The 22,535-nt window shown below is 41.8% G+C and overlaps 1 protein-coding gene across 4 annotated transcripts in view; it reads right to left on the bottom strand.

The window, feature by feature from the left end:
• Positions 1 to 22,535, bottom strand: part of rasgrf2b (Ras protein-specific guanine nucleotide-releasing factor 2b) — a 75,090-nt gene that overhangs the window by 45,541 nt on the left and 7,014 nt on the right. For all 4 annotated transcript variants that reach the window (XM_033620087.2, XM_033620088.2, XM_078170617.1 and 1 more), the window contains exons 2-3: positions 5,319 to 5,425; positions 1,603 to 1,750 (exon numbers count right to left, since the gene is read on the bottom strand). In XM_033620087.2, coding sequence (XP_033475978.1) covers positions 1,603 to 1,750; positions 5,319 to 5,425 — 255 coding nt within the window. The remainder of the gene's footprint in view (positions 1 to 1,602; positions 1,751 to 5,318; positions 5,426 to 22,535) is intronic.

Below are 22,535 nucleotides of genomic sequence, written 5' to 3'. Positions count from 1 at the left end.
TAGGTCATAAATTAAATTAAAAAACATGGTTACTGGAAGTATTCTGGTTTCTGTTTGTAGTTCCAGTAGTATTGACCAATCCCATTCAAATGGCAGGTAAACAATCCTTGGGTCCGTCCCAGGTCTCTTAAATTACTGCTAGTTATCTTACCTAGCCGACTTTGCTAGCTGTTTAGCTCCTCCCACCTAGGGAAAAAATGCAAGGAGCTAGCGCTAGGAGCGATGAGCGAGCATTGTCGGTTTAAGAGACATGAGACGTCCTTTCCACTGAAGCGTCACGTGAAGCGACGTCCATTCCTGATGACGGCGGCACCGCTGGATCTGCTCCGTAAAGCAGCCAGCGTCTGGCGTTACTATGGGTACATCCCAAGTCTCATTATATTCGCTGACCAAAACAGTAGCCCCCACCCCCGCCGTCATGACTCTGGTCACACACTTTTGCATGTATTACCATTGTTATTGAGTCATTTGTCGAAGTTTGTGCAATTACAGAACGGTCTGTAGCCCTGCTATTCCACGGTCACTGTGATGAGCACGATCATTCAGTTAACTCACCATCATTCAACATAGTCAGCGATTCATTGCAAAGAATGCATGTAATGGGTACTTACTCTTTTACTGTTTCTCCGCCATCTCGTTCAAATGTGCCATATGTAGAGGGCAGGTATTTATACGTCATGGCGTTCAGCTGAAAAACTCTTCTGGATAGGAAGCTCTCGACCATCCTAGCTCGTAGCTGCTTAAAGTTTGCTGCTAACTCCTAGCACTAGCTCCTCGCTGCACAAATAAGAGACTTGGGACGGCCTAGAAAATGGCGGGCCTCGAACGACTTCCGGTTCAAGTGAGGAGCTAGCAGTAGCACTATAAAAATAAGAGACATGGGACGGACCCCTTGTGGAGAGGCATTGGCTAGATACAATCCCAGAACCAATCAGCTTTGTCTGACGACTAGTTAGCTTTATATTAGCCTTTTAGAATTTGTTTGCATTCATATGCAGACATCTGTTTATATAGATTAGCCGAAGTAACCGGCACAAGAAAGAGGAAGTCTTGAATATCTGCTGGCTACAACGGATCAGCCTAAATGTTGGCTGTCGCGCCCAGAGGCTTTCTCATCGAAGACCATCATGTTTTTGTTAAGGTACCAACAATGATCATTTCATATTTCCCTGTTTTAAAAAGATACTGTACACATGCTATCTAAAGTTAGATGGTTAGATTTCAGTCCTGTTTGATTTGGCAACACCTCTGGTTGCTTGTGTTTACAGCAAGCACACCTAAACAACAATAACTCCAGAGTTCCACTCAAATTGACACTTGTATCAGAAAAGCAACAGAAGAAGAGCAACTCATGTATCTACAGCACAGCCAAAAAACTGTGGCCCGAGAGAATTGTTTTCACAAAAAACACCAACAAAGACAGTCACCACCAGCTACTTTTCCTCGTCCAAAGCTCAGCACTCGCTGTTGTCTTCTGTGTTATATGAAATTCACACATGCACTGGCTGTTGGCGGTTAGATCCCACATAGGAGATGCAACGGACACCTAAATGGACACCTTTCAGGTGTGTAGGTGTGTGTGTGTGCGCATGCATGCTGTACCTCTGCTTTGAGCCTCTCAATTTCTGTATTTTGATCTTCCAGCTGGGTCCGCAGCTGATTGCCTGCCACCTTCTCAGTCTCCACTATCTGTCCCAGGTGGATGTACTTCTGCCGATACACCTCTCGTTCAATGATGATGTCAGAGTAACTGAAAATAAAGAGAAGTCACCAGATATATACAGAGATGTCAGTTATATGAGGCACTTATGTCATAAACATGACTGAATAACAGCCTGTATTTCTTTGCTTGCTTTTGTCCCTAGTTGTGTGTTATGGCAGAAGATGAGGAAATAACAAAAACACTGGATGTTCATTTTATTGAAATGAATGCTTGGGGATGATTTAAACGATCCATCCTGTGTGAACCTTTAAAATCTTGAAAGCCCTGAAAACCTAGGTTCTCAACAGCTTCTCACTTTGAGCAATGGAGTCCTCATTGAACACAACATTTTCTGCCAAACTTAGAACAATCTGGTTATTTCCCCAGATATGTTGGTACTTTTGCCCTCACTGTTCTCACTGGTTTGAAGTGGGCAGAGCTCCACTGGAAAACGAGATGTGTCATATTTTAGTGCACCCATCTGCGTTGAGCAACGTTCGAATTAAATTCTGATGCCAGTTGTGGGATTGTCTTGTTATGTTGCCAGCACTGTAAATCAAATCAGATCAAGCTGCAAACACACGTTCCTGATGAAGCAGATTGGCTTAGGGTGAATTAGACAGATGCTTTATAGTCAAGAAAGAAGGACCGCACCGACGGCATTTGCATTGTTTGGCCTGTTAACAATAATGGGCTGGCTTGGCTTGGTTTGGCTTGGTTTGGGCCATCAGCCCAGCACAGCAGGGATTTGGATTTCCATTACAACAGCGCTACCTGCTTGAAGGTGTGTCTTAAACTGATGATGGCTCATCTTGAGTGATGACGTTTAAAAGCAGCATGCCGATCCACGGCTAAAGTCCCCTGTTATTTTAGCTGCATGTGTTTTTCCACAGCAGGGCAGGTAAAAGAAGTTTACCTGTTGGAGGTGAGCTGTTTGCAGAGGTGCAGTAAGAGCCTGTTGTCTGCAGCTCTTCATCAACATCTCACTCTGGCTGTTTCTGCTTTCACTTTTCTCCCTGCCATATTATTACACTGGTCTTAATCAAAGAAAAGCCACTAATAAAGTTCCAATAATTCTATAATAAACATATTCCTATAGAGTCTTAAAAATAAAAGTCCCCTATTATTTTGTTATGTAAAAACTTTTATTGTGAAGCAGCAAAATAAGGAAATGTTGAGTTGTCGAGCACCAACTTCACACAACTAATTCAGCGGATGGCAAACAGGAAATAATAAAATAAAGCAGATATCTAAAGTAAAAACAGGACACAGGAGAGAAACTAAACTCCAAACCACAGAGATTCAGTTAGAAGCTACAGAAGTACTGAAAGACTTTTAAAAATGCCTTTCTCTCTGGTCTCCTGCAGACAGAGGTGAGTGCAGTCTTGCAACACACAGCTTGTTTGTGGGGAGAAGGGAGGTTGTCGGGGGTTGGCTGCGGTTGACTAGACATCACTGCCGAGTAGCCTGGCTTTTGGGCCTACTCCTGAGAAGGTCCATCTCCGGCGCAGCTCAACATGGCACAGTGTGTCTAAACTGACAATGGAAACACAAACCAGCGTGGCATGGCTGTACTCGGCGCAGCCAAGAGTGACCATGGAAAAAGGGCATTAATCTACTGACAGTATTCTGAGGGTTGTCAGATGTTTTTAGTCAAATGTCCTCTTTGGGCTGCGACTAAAGACTGGTTCAGATTTGGCAGATGTAAAGTTTGTGTGCAGTGATTTGCCTTAATTTGGGGCGGCTGTGGCTCAGGAGTTGTCCACTCACTCACTCCTTTCCTTGCCTCCTCTCCTATCATCTAAGTCCTTCCCACCTGAGATGCAAACAGAGGAGGCAAGAGACAAGAGGAGGGAGGAGTCGAGGCAACAGACATTTAACATAATGAGACACCGGGCTTTGGAGCCATCATTTTAAAGCAATGTCAATTAAATATGTGGTGGCACAGCTGCATCATCAGCCTCTTTTCTTCCCCAAAGGACACATCTGTGCATCCTTTCTCATAGCTCCTCCAGCAAGCCTCCTACTCTTGGGTTTTTTTTTAGAAATACTTGAAGGTGGTGCACTGAGACTGACTTCTGGGTTACAGGCAGAAGGACGGAGGAGAGAGGAGACGACGAGGCACAAATTAGAGAATTGATACGAGCCCACTGTCTCTACATGCCCACACAGTCCAGACAATAGGTTTAGTCAGACACAGGTGTGTAGCATTTAATGGTAGGGATTAGGGCATGGTTCCCAACTGGTCTGGCCCCAGGGTCCAGATTTCTCCTTAGTCATTAGGTCAAGGTCCACCCAGTGTAATACATTGCATTTGGCTTGCATTTGGCCATGTCATTGAGCTGATTTGCTGTCTCTGTCAAGTAGCTGTCCAATAGTCACTCAATCTACAGCAGGAAATGGCACTTCAAAATAAAAGCTCTGCACTGGAAATTCAGTGGAATTAAAAATAAAGTGGGGTATTTACAAACTTGACATGTTTGCAAGTCACTTCCTGTCCATTCAGAATGGACTTGTGACCCACTTTTGGACCAAGACCCAACAGTTGGGAACCACTGGATTAGGGCACAGTCACGTATGAGTGAGTGCAGGCGAGTGACCATCACCTGCAGAGATATTCAAGCCGTATGAGGGCAGTGCAGGGTGTGACGCACACTGAAAGCTAGCTTGCCACGAAATTTGATGTTATTGGTACATTTTCCATTTTCTTAAGTTCCACGCCTGTCTCCCGACTCACTGTCAGCCAGGCAGCATCTCTCATGTGGGGCACTTTGTGTTTCTCTGACCGATTTTATACAATGAGGGCTGGTTAAAAAACGGCAACAACATTTCCCCTCCACACATACTTCTTAGCTATTGGTTAGGGCTGCAACTTTGCTGGTCTAAGTTCACCAAAATTGAACTCTGCACAATGCGAAGATGCAAATTTGCTTCGCCGCTAGAATGGACTGCTTTATTTGTACCTTTGCTTGCACTGAATGTGAGAAAACAGAAGGCAAATATTTGCCAGTGTTCATTTTGCCCATGCATGACTGTGCCCTTACAATGTATTGTGGATTTAGTCGGTCGCACAGTTCCTCATGTCAGAAACAGTCGCTGTGAAGCTGCAGGAAGCACAGATGACACTAATGAGGCTGTGATTGTATTGCACCAAGGCATTTTTTATCAGGACGACCATGTCCAAACTCCAAACCTCAAATTTTAGATGTCTGAGCCTCTTTGAACACACCAACGAGGAGGATCTTTTAAAAGTTGCTGCAGCTCATGCCACAATAATGTCAGTCTGAGAAAAAAATAAGATGGATTACTGCATGTATAAATCAAATTTTCCAATCTTTCATACCAACTTAGTAACTTAAACCAATGGAGACGTAGAAGGCTGGAAACAAAGTATAAGTATTCTTTGGAACACAAAGCTTCAGCCTTACACATGATTTACATCTAATGGGCTACATGATGAAAAACCACAGGTTTGGCTGTGTTAATGCTTTCTAAGCTTAATGTTCTGTCACATCACATCAAACTGTGGTCACAATGTGTGATGTCACATTTTGTGCTGCACAAAACAGAGATGGGAAGGCACACAAATTCACTTTTTGGAATACTGTGCATGTACCTCGCCTGCTGGATGGCCTCCACCCATTCATCGCAGTCACTCTCCTCCTCTGTCCGCAGCTCCAGAGGCTTCTGTCCATCGTGACCAAACATGATGAGGAAGTAGTGCTGAGGAGATAAAGAAAGCAAAGCTGTTTATATTTGTGACCCTGACACCTAACACATCCACAGCTCCAACAGTCTCACTTTACAGCTCGGGATGTTTTGGTTGCTCCTGTGAGATGCGAGCCACAGCTAATCAGACATATGGCGCACACATATGGGAACATGGCTTCGACTACATTTGCTTTTCACGCTCTTTTCTTGCCCAGATTCATCCCATATAAAGTTCCCCAGGCCGTGCGTGAAGCAGGCAGACAGAAAGTGAGACAGGACTTTCAACACACATGACAGAGTTAACTGCTCATTGAAATAAAACATTGAGTTTTGCCTGTGTCTCCGTTCTTCACCAGCGTATTATCATCATCATCATCAATTAGCCCACTCCCTATCTTTCTATCTCTCAGTCTCGTTTCCTGTCTGTCTCTCTTATTATTCTGATGAATTTCCCTGAGTATCTGCCCTCAACATACTTCCCCACACTTACACACAGACACATGCAAACACACACCTACAGTAGAGCACACACACCAAGCGTTACGTGAAGTGATAGAGGCTTTTATTCAAATGGTCATGTCCTGGGGCACTGGGTTAGCAGAAGAGCTGCTATTCTTAGTCAGGGAAGACAGAGAAGACTGAGCTTTGCATGGACTTTCTCTCTTCTCCTCCTCCTCCTCCTCTTCTCTTCTCATCATCCAACCACCTCTTTCCTCCTCCTCTCTCTCTCTCTCTGTCTTTGCACTTCACCTATCATCCCACTCCGCCTCCTCTGCCCCGCTCAACCAGCATCCTCACTTCTCTTGTTGTCAAAACCCACTCCTCCTCCTCGTCCTCCTCCTCCTCCTCCTCCATCCCCACATCCCTTCATACTCTCTTTGTCTCTCTCTCAGTAAGGATTCAGTGAACCAAACCAAGTCCAGAGGAGAGACGTTTACCCTGCAGGAGGATAGACGGGCTTCGGCCCCTGCAGTGGGAATGGGCTGGGGACACAGTCACCAAGGTTATTGGAACACACACACACATTCAGAGACCCTCCTCCATCTCCATCTCCACCCCCCCATCCCTGCTTTTTATGTATCTGTCATTTCGATTCACTGGCTGGCTGCATTTTATTACATCAACAATAATCTGTGCTCTAACAGTCTTTGACAGGGAGGAAGAGCGACAGAGAAGGGTCGAGAGAGGGAGCGGTTACATAATATTTCTTAACCGAGTACATATTTCTGAATTGTGTCATCACCTAACAAGATAACATTTCCATGGCAACACAATATCTGACGCTTCCGCCGTGTTTTTTGCACTTCCAGCGCAGCCCCTATTCATTTAAAGCTTTTAGTGATCCATCCTGCAATTTCAGACGTGAGAAGGAAGCAGTGTCAAGTGGAAAATAAAATAATTTGGCTAATGCAGATTTTAGAGATCTAGATGGATACTCTGAGTCCTTGTTATCTGCACATTTAAGATAACACAGTGCACTGATGGGGTTAATGGTTATTGATGTTTGCCGTGCACAGCGCATGTCAGTGTTCATAATATATCTGCCTTTTATAGCCTTATTAAAGTGAATACACAGATATTTTCACACCATGTTGGTATTGATTCACATGGTTGCTTTGATCAAACAGATCTCCCTGTTGTTATTATTACATAAACAACCCCGGGAGAAAAGAAAAGGAGCTCTTTATGGAGATGGTCTGTGAGTGTCTGATGCTTCCTTGTGTAAACAGTTAATTTAGATTTTTTTCTTTTGTATTGTTTTGTTGTTTGTTCATAACTGTAGTTTAATTGTGTTTCTTTTATGCTCCTGTCCCACATAAAAATGAAGGTACAACAATGAAGGTGTTTGACTATCAGCAAGAGTTTACTCTTTATTTATTCATTTATTCATTGCCATCAGTTTTGAGTATGTATATGTAAACAGTCTGTGTATATACTCATAGTTTGACAAAGCAAAACACATCTGTCATGATTGGATAAGGATATAAAGATGAAATTATTGTTTTGAATAAGGTTTAAATATATGTAAGTATTTTTGTAATTATTTCATATCTTGCTGTAAGACAAATATTATTGGTAATTTGTTTAACATATTAGAATAGGTCTTGGAGAATTAGTTATTGTACAGCTTTATACTGATGGGGAGCTTCATGATTGACTATTAGAAGAAGTGGGAATAAATAAGTTTGTACCTCCTTCCACTCCTTTATTGACATGTAAATCAAATCATTATATGTTGTTTTCAGTTTTCATGCTTCCTTTAGTCACCTGTTTTTTATGTCTGTCTACCATAGTATGATTATTTTGTTTACTTGCTACTTACTGTACATGTTTGAAATAAACTGCTACTAACTAACTAAAACAAAGATGGTATCTTATAATCTCATGTGGGACGGGCTGAAGGCATGTCACCAGAATAAATAAAATAATGAATGAATATGCAGTGATAATAATGATAGCCACTGTAGTCTTTTATGCTACATGGTGAAATAAATAATCAGATATTTTACTTAAAGGTCTGGTGTGTCGGATTTGGGGACATCGAACACTGATGATTTAGATATTAACAACTGATTATGAACTAATGAAAACATAGTAATGAATATTAAGTACCATTTCTGCCAATAAATGCCTCTAAATCTTAAACACTGGACCTTTAAGTAAAGAAGCAACACCACTCTGCTGCAACACATATCCTTCATTTACAATATTACTTAAAGGAGCAATAAGCGAAATTCATCATTTCTAGATTGAAGGAATTAAAAAATTGCTATGTGAAGAACTAGAGGTCTAATTTCATCTGGAGTATAGCATGACCTCACACACCCTCTCTCTGTGTTGATCTCCAGCCCCTTGTTTACAAGCCGGTCCGGCTGCGTGCTCATGTACGTTCACGTGACTGTGTTTAGCTATTTCCCTGCCTACTTCAATGATGATGGTACCTGTAGTAAATGCAATATATCTGCTGAGATGGAGGCGAGGCTCAGTCACTAGAAGAGCTGGTAGAAGCGCTCCATAGCTGTAAGTTACTCCAGTAGCCATAGTAGCTCTAGTGCTAACTCCAGGAGCTAACGCTAACATCCCTACTCTTCTCCATGAGCCGGAGCCTTGAGCCGCGGGCTCATGAAGAAGAGTAGGTTTAAGTTCTCCTCTCTATTTGGGATCAATAGGACCTGATAAGTAAAGTCTCTAAAGTATCTGCTATCAAATGTAGGCCCAGTGGAGTAAAGAAGTATAATATTTAAATTTGAGATAAAGTGGAGTGGAAATAAAAGTAGCTTGAAATGGAAATATTCAAGTCAAGTACCTCAAAATGGTCCTTAAAGGTATCCTGTGGAGAACTAGTGTTGCCATAATACAATCTTTTTTACTCATGTCCCTGTTTTGTTTGTGTCATTCATGCACACAAGGAAGCAAAAGAGTGTAGCAGTGTGCCCATAAAGGCAGTGAAGAAGAAGACAGCAAGCTACCAAACATGGATTTAAACAATGGGCAATTTAAAATATTCAGAAGGGTCTGAATGCATTTCCTTCTTCATGAAACATTTGCGAAGCGGCTGTTCAGCCAGCAGGATGTAAACTGTGTTTTGGTGAGAAACACTGATGGTAAACTTTGTTTCTTTGAATTAGGGGTGTCAAACATACCGGTCCGCCAAAGGGTCCAATCAGGCCCACTGGATGACTCTGCACAGCTAATATTGATGCACTTGTGAAGGCTAAGAGGTGCAAGGTTTCAGGAGCAAATTTGAAAGTTAATAGATATGCCATGTAAACCACCCTGACAAGAATACAGTTTGACACAATGAATATTTATTGTATTAAAAGAGATTAAACAATGAGCAAAATATTGTCATTCAGCAGCTTCCATACAAAAAGTATTCGTATCAGATTTCTGTCTTTTCATTTGTAAATGATTTGTTAGGCCCAGATCACACAGACAGCGTTTTAACAGCTGGAGGTGCCTTTTTGTAATTGTTCTTACTGAGACTGAAGCTTTTTGTTCAAGTCTTTTGGGTTGCAACGTGCCTGGCATTTCTGCACTCTAGGCGCCTGGTGTTTTTGCTGAAGCGCTCTGAACTCTTCGAGTTGAAAAAACTTCAACTCAAAGTAGAAAAACACCCCACATCATCTCTTTTTTCATCATCTTTTTTCCCATCGTCCAATTGAATGATTTGAGAGGCGGGCCTTCTGTGGTAGTCACGAAAATGAGTTTACACTTGGTAAACGGAGGAGAAACTGGTGGTAGTGGTTGCTGGATACCCAGAGCTATGCGGCCAAGCGATAGACAGTGGGTTGTCAAACTGCCCCAGAGTCATCCTAAAATATGCCTGGAAACAGCCATTATCAAGGCGAAGCTCCTGAACCAACTGGTGGTACTCCCTGTGATCCACCCTCCTTCTGAGGGTCTCATGTGCCCACACAGATCTCCACAGATGTACCCAAAAAACTGTTTGTTGACAGCCTCTCACCTTCAACCAGAGCTACAGCAAGTACCCTCTGCCTCAACATTTTAGGAACTAGATACTAATTACTGTCAAATAACTAAAATAAACAGTAGATTGACTACGCGGGGTGGTTAGAATAAAAAAGGCGCACCAAGCATTTTCTTTTCAATAGTGGCACTCAATTTTTAAAAAAGGCAGTGTGGCATGCTTCGCATTTTGCAACCTGCAAAACACTTCCTGTGTGATCGGGCCTAAGGCTAGAGATAACCTGCTTCCTCAATAGCTTCCACTTTTGGATTACTGTTCGGGGAACTGTATGGAAAAATTCACATGTAATTAGTGGAGTAGTGCTTCTAGGTTATTATGCAGTGGTTTTGTTGATATAGCCCACTTGAGATCAAATCGAGATGTACGTGGCTCATGAATTAAAATGAGTTTGACACCCCTGCTTTCAGAAAACTCCACAGAACACCACAGTAAAGTACTTAAGGAAATGTACCTTGGTTTTATCCACCACTGTTTATACTGCGCACAGCACACACTGGTAAGCCTATTATCTGTGTTCACATAATCTCCCTTTCCAGGAAGATCTTCTGCACTGAATTCCTTTCTGAATGTACAGTCCATTTTTCCATTCACACTTCGACTTAACTTTAAAGTTCTCAGTTTGTATGTTAAGTAAGTCAAATCTGTTGTATATAGTATACACATTTTCATTCTGCTTTTATGTTTCTATTCTCTTTTAACCCTAGCTGTATACTCCTGCTATGTGCTGCAGCAGTGACCCACTTGCCCCCAGGCAATCATTAAAGTTTAATGGTATCACATCCTTTACAGAAGATTTTTGCATCATGCTGGACCTCATGGCATTGAAAACATTAACAATGCAGTGCAATGAATTACGCTCTAACACTGTACTGTGTCCTCATTAGCCAGAAAGGAACATGTAAAAGCAGTGAGAGGTCTGACTCTGTCTCAGCTGCGAACACGCAGCTTCCCAACTCTACAGTACCATTCAAGACGACCGGCTCGCTCTCCCTTCAGATCAGCTCAAATGTGCCCTCCTTCCCTCAGGGCCTTCACTGTACTGTAAGAGATTTCATTTAAACAAATAAAGACAGAGAGGAGAAGCAAAAAGAAACAAAGAGACAGAGACTCTTTTCCACTCTTGCACTCTTTATGTCACCGACGTCCAATTTACCACTCACCTTTTTTGCGTAATCTCAGGAACAGCTATTATGGAAAATGAGACTGTGAAACTGACAGCGTGACACAAAAGAGTGTGTTTTACCACCGCTGAGCAGGGTGAAGGGAAATTTTATTATTCAGAAGCCATTGCGGGTCAGTCATTAAAAACTGCTTGCTGCAAGAACAGAGGTGAGGATTGAGACTAGATTTGATTTCACTGTCCAACAGAGACTGAACGTTAGAAATTAAATCCTCTCCACACACACATACACACACACACTATGAGGTTCATGGTGGTGCTGTGATGTAATACTTCTTTCTTTATTAAAGATTTAAGAGTCAAAGATGAAACTGGACTTGTTGGTAATAGATTCATTAGGCAAGCGATGGCTGGGGGATCCAGAAATACTCATGTGTTATAAATATTTAAAGGCAGAGATGACAGAATGTTGTTGGGATCCACTGATGATTAGGGGACTGGAATAGCAACTAATGATGCAACGCTGCTGTCTGCTTTGGTATCTGTATTGATGAGAGGCCAAATTGTGTTGTACAGTACCACAGATGGACCTCGTGGTTTGTTTTTTTTTCTCGGCTCTCACTCTCTGCCTTTCAGAGCGACTGGCATTTTACTGCTTTGATGTTGTTTACTTCAATGGGCAGAAGGAGGCATGAATGCTGAAAGTGTTAAAGGTTTGATCCCCACTGGGATTAAATGTGTATACTCTGAGCGTACTGAAATAACAAAGGAACTGCACAGTCACATAGAGCAGTTCCAGTATATATATAGTTTAAGTATAGGCGGTAGGACAAGAATGAAAGGTAAGGCAGCAAAACTCTCAGTAGGGTGGGCAGAACTACAAACTTGTAGTCTTGTGGTGTCACTTAAGGGCAGTTTATCAAGCCTGGTTTCACGCCAAAGTCGTTGAAATCCGACGCTTGGGCAGTGACTTGCGGTGTCAGAAACCAATGAAAAACGTAGGCATAATACGCGGCTGGTTGCCATAATAGTTTAACGGCACCCGGCCAAGTCAGGGGGGGAAACGCAGCGGGAAAAGGAAGAAAGTTAAGGTTGACCTGCTCTCCTCTCTCCTTCTTCCGATAATACCCAGTAAACATTTAATATGTTACGTTCCCATCCCCTGTCCATATAAAATGTTTAACGGGTATTTTCGGAAGAAGGAGAGAGGAGAGCAGGTCAACATTAACTTAATAATGATTTATTTACAAAACAGAATATAATGAAAACTTAAAGCGAGCTGCTCCAACACAAGTTGCCAGACCATCTATAAAACACAAGCAAAGAAACGTAAGTTTAGGCCAGCAAAACAGCAACTGGAAAACAACACCCTCCCTTCCACACCAAAGGAGTACCCAACGTGAAAATGCTTCTACCAGACAACACACACCACACACAGCTCTGCTGTCACGGTCCACTGTACCCCAGGTCGCAGCCAGTCCTTCCACTTCTATGGTTCCCTGATTACAAGTGGCTTCAGGTGTGATCAACCACTAGTAATGAGGGAGAGGCAGGACCTGGAGGAAAAAAGGGAAGGGGACACAAAGAAAAACAACAACACAGACCAGCAGCTGTAACATGGCCAATTAACTGATGAGGAATATTTCAATCAAGCACAGCATGCAAACACCCACACAGTCCCGAGAAGAGGTCCTATCAAACAACATAAGTGGCAACACCTGTGTGAGTGGACTGTAGGTATGAAGGGGTTTTTAGAACTTTCTTGAGTTGTTTAATTCATCACAGTGAACAATGGCTGTGTCCAAAATCCCTTACTACTCAGGATATAGTGGACTCTATTGTGAGTTCACCATTTTGTAGTGCTGTTTGAATGTCTAGTGGCAATTATTATATCCTATATAGTGGATTCAGAGTATCAAAAATATTTTGCATTATGAGTTCATGTGTAAACGCAGTTAGTGACCTCCTGCCTGTGTGGATATTAGAGTGTCTAACATAAAGTTGTGCTAGGGTGAAATAAAGAGCACTTCCAGGTTCAGAATTCATCTCTTTGCCTTACTCTGGCAATCAAGACACGAGGCTCGCCACAATATAATTTTATAGCTCGATGAAATTAAATGAAATTGTTGTAAAACGTGTTCTCAATGTTTTTATGTTCATATAACACAGGATTAAATGCTCAAAAAACAAAGGAAAAATTATGTTAAAGTGACATAAAATTCCTGTCAGACAAGGGTCATGTGACACATTACTTTCTGTGTGGTGTACTCAGAACTTTTATGTTATTGTATTATACTAAACTAAAAGTTTTGAGTGCAAGCTGTTTCCAAAATACTGTAAGCTAAGTGAGCGCACTGGGGTTTACAGTTCGGTGAATGATTTCTGACATAGCCACAGTTTGCATTTACTGCTTGTGTGTTAATTGATTTAAAAGGTCAGCCCTCCATTGCCTCATACTGATAAGTTTTTAAAAAATTACTGCAGACATAATGATCAATGTAATAGATTGTACAAAGTTTCAAATGTCTACTATTTTCATATCGTACTTGAACAAACACAAACCAGTGTCTAAATAGATCAGTAGAAAAAAACCTGTCAGATTTCTAAAACTCCGCAGTTTGCAAACGGTTAACTGATTTCTCTGTGACCTGCAAATATTTTGTGGTTCAAATGTGCTAAAACACACAAAACCACTGGCACGGTTATTTAATATAAGCCTGAAAATAAGGCCTTATTGATTCTGAGAAATGTTTAATACAAATAACACGATGCAAAGTTGTGTCGGTGGAACCAGGAGTCAGGTAGGTCAGAAAAATGGATCATTGCCCTACTGCCTTGTCTCATGTACAGCATGGTGTGTTTTTGTGGTTGTGTGTTTCACAAAAATACCATGGCCAAACCACAATGGTTGGCCTCACTTCATTTGAACTTGATTTGCATGAAAGAGCGTATTTAGAAAAGACACTGCCACCATTGAACAAAAAATTCTGTAAGCTGGTGTGCAACATGGCACTTTCTATTAGATCTAATCCAGTGCTGCAGGGAAAACAGGTTGGCTGATAAAACACCCTTTGTTGTGTGTTAACATCTGACAACTTTCACAGGTTTTTGCCTCATCCTATTCCGTAGATCCATATGTGCTGATTACGAAGTTGAAAGGAACAGAAAAATCATTAAGAAGCAGTTTTAACATAGTGTTCTCCACTGGATGCTGATGTTTAATGCGTCACCACCTTTGCACTGTTGTGGCGAAGCAGAGACTGCTCAGTGATCCTGCGTCCCACAGGGTGATAATTACCATTACAGAGAAAGACATAAGAGAGGAGACCAGATTCATGTGTGTGTGTATGTGAGACGATAGAAGCAACTGATATAATTCATATTCTGGATTTCCTTTATATGAATGTGTGTGAGTATATACACCATGTTGAGTTTCCCTTTAAAGAATAGAACAACAGATACTAAAAAAGAACCGCATGTAGTGATCGTGAGTGATTATCAAAACAGAGCTAATCTCAAGCCACCTGTTGTTGGCATCCTCATGGGGGAACAAAATGCCCCAAACATATCAGCAGGAGATTATTTTTATATTTACAACAAATATCAGTTATTTTGGTTTGAAAAGACCACACAAAGAGCACGACAATATTCTACTAAAACACAAGTATCTCGCTGTCTTGATCAAGAGTGAGGGTAGAATACAGCATGAGATGGATCGGCGGTTTTGTGCAGTGATGCTAGCACTGCACTGGACCGTCGTGGTGAAGAGGGAGCTGAGCTTTCAATTTACTGGTCCATCTACGTTCCAACCCTCACCTATGGTCATGAGCTCTGGGTAATGACCGAAAGAATAAGACTGCGGATACAAGGGGCCGAAATGAGTTTTCTTCATAGGGGTGGCTGGACTCACTCTTAAAGACAGTGTAAAGAACTTGGAAATCCAAAGGGAGCTCAGAGTAGAGCCGCTGCTCCTTCGCCTCTAAAGGGGTCAGTTGAGTAGCGGATAAGCGGATGAAAATGGATGGATGGATGGATGGATGGATAAAACACAAGAGAGGAAACCAGATTATTCTGAAAATAGAAAATTAGGCGCAAAAATCCAGTAACTAATTAAATGAACTTAATATTCTAACACTGTGGGTATTTTTTAAAACTGCATCTTTTTGGCTTTTATGACGGACTGAGGCCTATAACACGTACAGAATAGGCTTTAAAATATGTTACTGGCCATTATTGGGGTTAAATCAGTGACTGAAACAATAAAAGTCGTTTGTGAGAAGAAGCTTTAGAGAGATAATAGGATAGAAGGGGTGTGGGTTCACTTGTTCCACCCACCAGTCTTCTGGATCCGACTCACAATCTGCTTCTCTCCTTTTTATATTCCTCTCATTTCTCAGCTCCTGTCGTGCTCCCACAGGGGCAATAATGTACTTTTTGTACCGAATGTAGCTTCATAAAATGCTCCGAGGACGAGCACAAAGAGACAAACTGCTATTGTCATGAAAACCGTCTGAATTCAATAAGATAAATTTGCCCTTATTTACTGTACAGCAGGTTGCAATACCTGCACACCCATGCATCTTTGTTAATAAGTGGCCAGGTCTCATCCATCATATGTACCATAATAAATAACTTTGTAGAAAATATGCTTATTTGCATTCTCGTTTAGATTCAGATGAGATCGATACACAAATGTGAGTGTTAAGTAAAAGCCAATTAGCTTAGCTTAGCATAAAGACTGGGAAAAACGGTGAAACAGTTTACATGGCTCTGTCCAAAGGTGACAAACTCTTTCTACTAGCGTCTTTAAGGTTTAGTAGTTAACAAATTATATCTTGTTTGTTAAATCTGCACAAAAACCCAAAGTATAACAGCAACCATTTTTGGTTTCATGAGGCCCTCCTGGAGTCTTCTCTGGTTGCCAGGCCTCTCAGTGCTGACAAGACTCCAGAAGGGCTTTGGCACTTTTGGTTGCGCCAAGTCAAATCATGCCATATTGATTTACGTCTCCCCCACTACTTGCACCCTAGATGGACCATCTCCAGAGTCAGGCCAAAGTGCGGTTAACTACTTCCAAGCAAGATGCAGTAAATCAGATGGACTTCTCATTATTATTCACCTCAGCATCAGCATTCAACAAGCCCCACTTGATGTTTGGAGCGAGAAGACTGTGAGGGCTGGAGATGGGCATTCTGTATATGTTCATGCAGCTCCAAGAGAAAATTTAAAGACTCCTACAACAGTACAAAGAAGCTGTTGACCACCACAACACCAGCAGGGTGGACATAAAAATTGTTCTGTAGGTTCAAAAGCACACACGAGTCGTCAATTAAAGACACACTTTCAAGCACGTATCCCTGTAGTATTCAGATTAGGGCTGCACGATATACAAAAAAAGGTCATATTGTGATCATTTTGACGGATATTGCGGCTGCGATATGTGTCACAATTTTAGTAGGAATGTTAATTTTCGCATTTCATTTTCACTTTTCACTTTTGTGCTTTTGGCGCTCCACAACCATTGAGAAATAATAACAACAATTGCAAGCAGTATAGACAAGACAGACGCTGCTATCAAGGCTGTTCCTTAATGATATGGTGTCTCAATATTAGCTGACATTGTAATTTGTTTTTACTTCGCTCTGCTCTTATCTTAAAGGACCGACAATACAGGTATTTTGACATAGCTATGAATCAGCATGGAGTTCAAGGGTGCTTTCAGAACTAGAGTTGTTTTGCTTTGGTCTGAATCAGGGACTAATTTTGTTTCAAAGATGTGTAATTGCCTAGAGTTGGTTCGTGTTCTTACGGCACCTTTTACAAGCGGACAAGATCAAATGCCTTGCGTGAGAAAGCTGCTCTTGATTGGTCAGAATTTCCATGTGGGAAAAATCCAGGAAGTAAACAAACCATTGAAGAAGAGTACACTTGCAAGATAAATGTGACACTTTCTAACGTCACAATGGAGGGACAACTATGCAGGGTGATTTTAGCGCTGCTCATCGTGGACTATATTGCTGTCATTGTTCATTTTAGTCAAACCATACAGTTTGAAAACGAGGCGCGGCTCCAACTAGAAAACAATGTTTTGATGCATTGAATGTGCTGAATGTGCATATTAAGGCAGTACAGGAGGAGGTGCACATTAATAATCCTCCAGGACTGTAACATGCTCATGTTTAACCCAAACAATGTGTCATGTGACTGCAGTTGGTTCAGATCGAGGTCGGAACACGTTCTCACCACAAACAAACTGCACCAGAGTTCCTTTGTAGCCGGACCGAGACCACCTCTTCAAGAAGGTCTTGGTCTGGTTGTTTTCGTGCGCACCCAAGTGTGATTGCTGTGTTCACACCTGCCCAATCAAACCTCACTCAGGGGGCAAACAACATTGAATACGATTGAACCGAACCAAACAAGTAGTTTCAAGTAGACTGATTCTTTTCTAGTGACTGGTGAGGCAGAATCAATCCCCCTCCCAGTGGACACAATGTCAGACTGAAGATGGAAACACAGTGAGTTGACAGTTCTGTCTGATATCAGGGAACTTCTCAATCTGTGTTTAAATTGTCCTCATTGTATATTTCTATAAGACTATATTGTAATTCCAGCTTTACTTCACTTTACAAAACAAGAACAGATTTTTAATTTCCTAGTTTTGTCATTGTGAAGAGATACAAAACATTAATCCGACAGCAGCAGCAGCACTTTATGTAACCACTGAAGTCAACTAATGATGTACCAGCTAATGTGACAATCACTGAATCAACATCCCACATCCTGCTGCTTCTTCATTGCCCTCCATGCTGTTCACTTCCTCCAAAGAAGTTCTTTAACAAAGTATGGGGCCTTCTCTCTCACACACAAACACACAAACAGACACACACATACACACACTGTATATAAGTATCCTAATAACGGTTGTGCCTGCCTCAGAACACTTTGATCAGGGATTACCTGTCTGTCTATCTGGAGATTAAACAGATAGCTCCCCTCCTCCACTGTTTCACCGCTGTCCTGCTACTCCACTTAAATCAAAAACAAACATATATAATATAAAGCTATCATCAAGCTTTTTCCCCCAACTAAGACATGTGTTGTTGTTTTACAGCTGCTCTGTCAATCCATCGCCAGGAAGAATTGTTGGGAAACATCCTGACGCCTTAATGCAATAGATGCTGGATTAGAGAGTTTGCTCTACGACTCCCTCAGGAGTGGGAGGTGTCTAAACACACCATAAATCTGTTTTACTATATTCTTGAGAATTGCCAGTGCGCCTAACCTGATCCTGTAAAATACACTGCTCATAAAGTGCACAGCAAACAACAACAAACACACATGAAACTATACTTGACAATCCTATTACCTCACACTAAAGTTTTTTTATACATTCCTCGTGGGATGTGTCTCCTTTTCTCTGTGCCACCACTCCACATCAGCACCTGTAGCTGGTGACAGGAGGAGCATGTATAATAGATGGGAGCAGCTCCAGCAATAACAATAACACCACTGAAGAGTACAGAGGCTCGATGCCCCGAGAGCTTTTATCACCCAGGGCGTCCCCGTGAACAGCCCAGCACCAGTTCAGGAGGGGATGTGATGAAATAGAAACTTATACCTGCTGGATGTTTGTATTATGTATTATTCTCACCTCTCCTCTGCCTAACCTGAGGCACTGTGGTGACTGACAAGTCTTAGCAACAATTTTAGTCCTGCCACATTCAGCTTTCCCAACAAGCTGATCAATACGGTGCAACGTATTCACATTATGTTGCCATTTTGGAGACAAACAATCAGCAAATTTGGAGCTGAGCAGGAATTGGATTTTTAGAACTTTTTCCTTAAAAGATCTGCTGAAAATGGCACTAAAGAGAGCAGTTGGAGATGCAAAAGAGTCAAGTTGTGAGCTGTAAAACTAAAACCAAACAATGAGCTGAAAGGTGCTAAAAAAGTAGGGATAGACCGATATGGATTTTTTAGGTCCGATGCCGATACCAATTTTTTTCCATCACCCTTAGCCGATGACCGATTATGGACTGCCGATTTTCTTGAGCCAATATTTGGGGCCGATACTGCTTTTGCTCCCTCAATTTACATAAAAAAAATGACACAATGATAACAAATATTACAGGTCTCAAGTTTAAAATAAGAAACATTTATTGAACAGTAAAAAATACTAAAACAAGATGGAAAGTTGAGGTAGAACAGGTAGAATATTATTATTATTATTATTGTTATACATTCAAATTCAGTGCTCTTAAATCTTCCAGTAATGTCTTTATAAAATAAACAAATATTTAAGCTGAAGCATAAATAAAACAACAACTGCTGTACACAGTAGGATTCGCTGCATGTGCGCTGCAGGGTCTTTCGGCAACACAGAGCTGCCCGTGGATGCCTGTCTGTAAATCATGCCAGGGAAAAATAAATCCGTGAACCCACGCGCGTATCGGCCAATGCCGATACAAGTAAAAAAACTCAAATATCAGCCCGATATATCGGCCGGCCGATGTATCGGTCTATCCTTACTAAAAAGCTCTGCTGAGCTGAGGGGAACTGTAGAGTCGGATGGTAATTCTCTGTTGGGAGCAAGCCCCTTCACATTACACACAACCCCCTCATCCACTGCCATGTGGCATAATTAATAGGAGCAGCATTAAAGGAATGATTTAATATCATGCAGAATACACATATTTGCAGTTTCTGAGAGTCAGTTGAGTAGATTGGTGACATGTATGTGTGTTAAAGGGACATTTTCCAGATTTCCAACTAGCCTTGTATCAACAATGTTGGTAGTATGTGTAAAAATGTAATAAAGTGAACTTCCCTCCATCTAACCAGCACCCATATATCCCTGCTCATCCTTTTGCGCTCACCTCTGGAGCTGTCGAATTACAGATTGTACTTCAATAGTCTGTATACCCACCACTACGGACACAAACAGTAGGCTATAGCAGCAGATCTCTCAAACTCAGATCAAACTGTAAAACCAGGCAGTGCTGGTCAAATGGATTGTTACTGCATTGCCAATTTAGTGACTAAAATGTCCTCAGAAATATATTTTAGTGCACTGTTTGGCTGTAATATGAGAATTTGTGAGCAGAAAGTGGGTACCATGCTGTTTTTTTGTATTGTTAAAATGGAGGCTGAAAAAACTACGGTCAAACTAGGCGGCACTGATGGAATATGAACGAAAATTCTGTTACTGCATTACTATTTCTTACCTCAAATGTTTCCGGAAACATATTTTAGCTCACTGTTCTATGATTAATGATGGTTCTCATCTGATACCCCTTCATAACCCTTTGTTCTACTTTTGAGATGCGTGTTCTATAGATTTGGGGATTTCTGATTAATGATGACTTTTGCCGGAATCCTCTCAAAGCCCCATTCACTATCTCATGAAAATGTAATTTGACACTGTTATAAGGTGCTTTGTGATTTTATATGTTGTTCTGTTTTCACTGTGTTCCACCCCCTTTCTTGTATTCTGGTATTGTATGACAAGACAAGTGCGGCTTCCATCTGTATGCCTCAGTTTGCCATTCAGTATTTTAATAAAACAAAAAAAAAAACTGCAACTCCAGGGAGGCAGAGATTGTTGAGAGTGACACCTTTACCTGCCTGTCCATTGTTGCCATATGTATGGTCTGATGAAGGTCGAATGGACCGAAAGCTCAACAATAAAGTGAAATGCTGCATAGATGTAAGTGTGCGGAAATCTTTTTCTACCAGTTCAGACTTACTGATGTTTCCAGCACCTTGCCAAGACCAAGGGTGGAGCAGTGGTTGTTCTGCATCAGCTTACTGTTTTAACTATAATTAATATTTTGTTACCAGATGGCTGCCATATTTTTTCATGCGTCAAAACCAAGCGGAAACCTCCAGGGATGATGAGTGAAGCCAATGCGCAAGTGCCAAAAACTGCAGTTCGTTGAATGGCCACTTGAGGCAGGCTGCAAAAGGGAGTCAATCCCCATAGACCCCCATGTTAAAATGCTCAACTTTACAGCAGAAATAAACATGTTTACAGCCTGGTACAAAAAACGGTTTTGGTCTCTATAGCTAATTTCCCCTTTCATGACAGCTGTACGGGGGGGGGGGGGGTGAATTTTTTTTTATAACTCATCCGTTTAAATTTTATTAAGGCTTAAAGTTGCGCATAATTAGGGGCATGGTCACTTTGAGTGACAGGTGGCGCCATCACGGGTGGCTAACTAGCCGCTGGCTGTCTACTAGGCGTCATTTCAGGTAATTCGCAAGTCACTGAACCTGACCTCTCAGCCGTGTTTTAGCCTTGTGGATATTTTGTTTCGTGAAGGAGCTGGCACCAACCGGGCGCATGAGCGGGACCAGCCAACACCACAGGGATAGCCAAAGTAGCGTAGCTTGTTAGCCTAGCTTGTTAGCCTTAGCTAACATAACAGCTTCAAGCGAGGTGGGCGTGTTTAAGCAACCAGGCTTCATTTGGCCCGCCTCTTTGCCCATTTTTGATTGGCCGGGAGTTGGGCGGAGTCAGGCACTGCCAAGATGGCGATGGCCAGAGCCGACTACTTTGAGCTTCAAACCCACTCCTCAGAAACCAATGGGTGATGTCATGGTGAGTATGTCCATATTTTTATACAGTCTATGGTCAAAACGGCCAAGCTTGGATTAGGTTACGCACCAGCGGGAGTGTTTATTGGTGCGGTGTGGCGCTGTGCATTCTGGTAGGTAAAATCAAATGCTACAGCCCTTTTCATCTGTTTTCTCTGGTCATGTAGCACCAATTTTAAAAGTATTTGTGTCTTTCTTCTGCATACACAGCCCAGTTTTATGAGAAGATCATCCTTACAGCAGTGAAATACTTCTTTAAGTGTGGAGCTACAGTTGGGAGGTGATTAGCATAGCCTAGCATAGATACTGGAAACACGGGGAAACAGCTAGGCTGGTTCTCTTCAAAGTAAAAAAAAAAAATCCCACCAGTAGGCTACCTTTAAGGCTCAATAGTTTATCCATCTGCTCAGCGCTTCTGTGCAGCTGGTTGCCTGTTAACCCCACGATGACGACAAGACTCTGGGAAGTCACTGCTCCCAGCTTCTGCTCAAAAGGGGATATTTACAGCATGTAACTTGCCCTATTTTTGAAGTTTGGATTGAGCCTTAGCTTTATGCTAAGTTAAGCTAATCATCTCCTGGCTGGAGCTCCACACTTCACACACAAACATGAGACTGGCATCGATCTTTTCATCTACCTCTCTGGCAAATAAGCATATTTCCCAAAATGTTGAACTACTTCTTTGAAAAGGAGCTGCTCATGAACATCTGACAATCTGCAGACAATGATCATAATGGGAGGGGGGAGTGTATTAGACACAAAAATATTGATGTTGTACCAGGAGTGTTCTCTTGAAGGCACAATCTACCCTCATTGTCGTCCATACTTTGATTAGTGCAGTATTTCAAACACAAGAGGCAGATTTTCAGACACATGGCAGCTGTAAATTCTTATCTGACACTAATGAGGTCCAT

Source organism: Epinephelus lanceolatus, chromosome 9, assembly GCF_041903045.1.
Source record: "Epinephelus lanceolatus isolate andai-2023 chromosome 9, ASM4190304v1, whole genome shotgun sequence".
NCBI classification, from domain to species: domain Eukaryota; kingdom Metazoa; phylum Chordata; class Actinopteri; order Perciformes; family Serranidae; genus Epinephelus; species Epinephelus lanceolatus.
The sequence above is the reverse complement of the archived record's forward strand: the minus strand, read 5'-3'. Positions and strand labels throughout refer to the sequence as shown.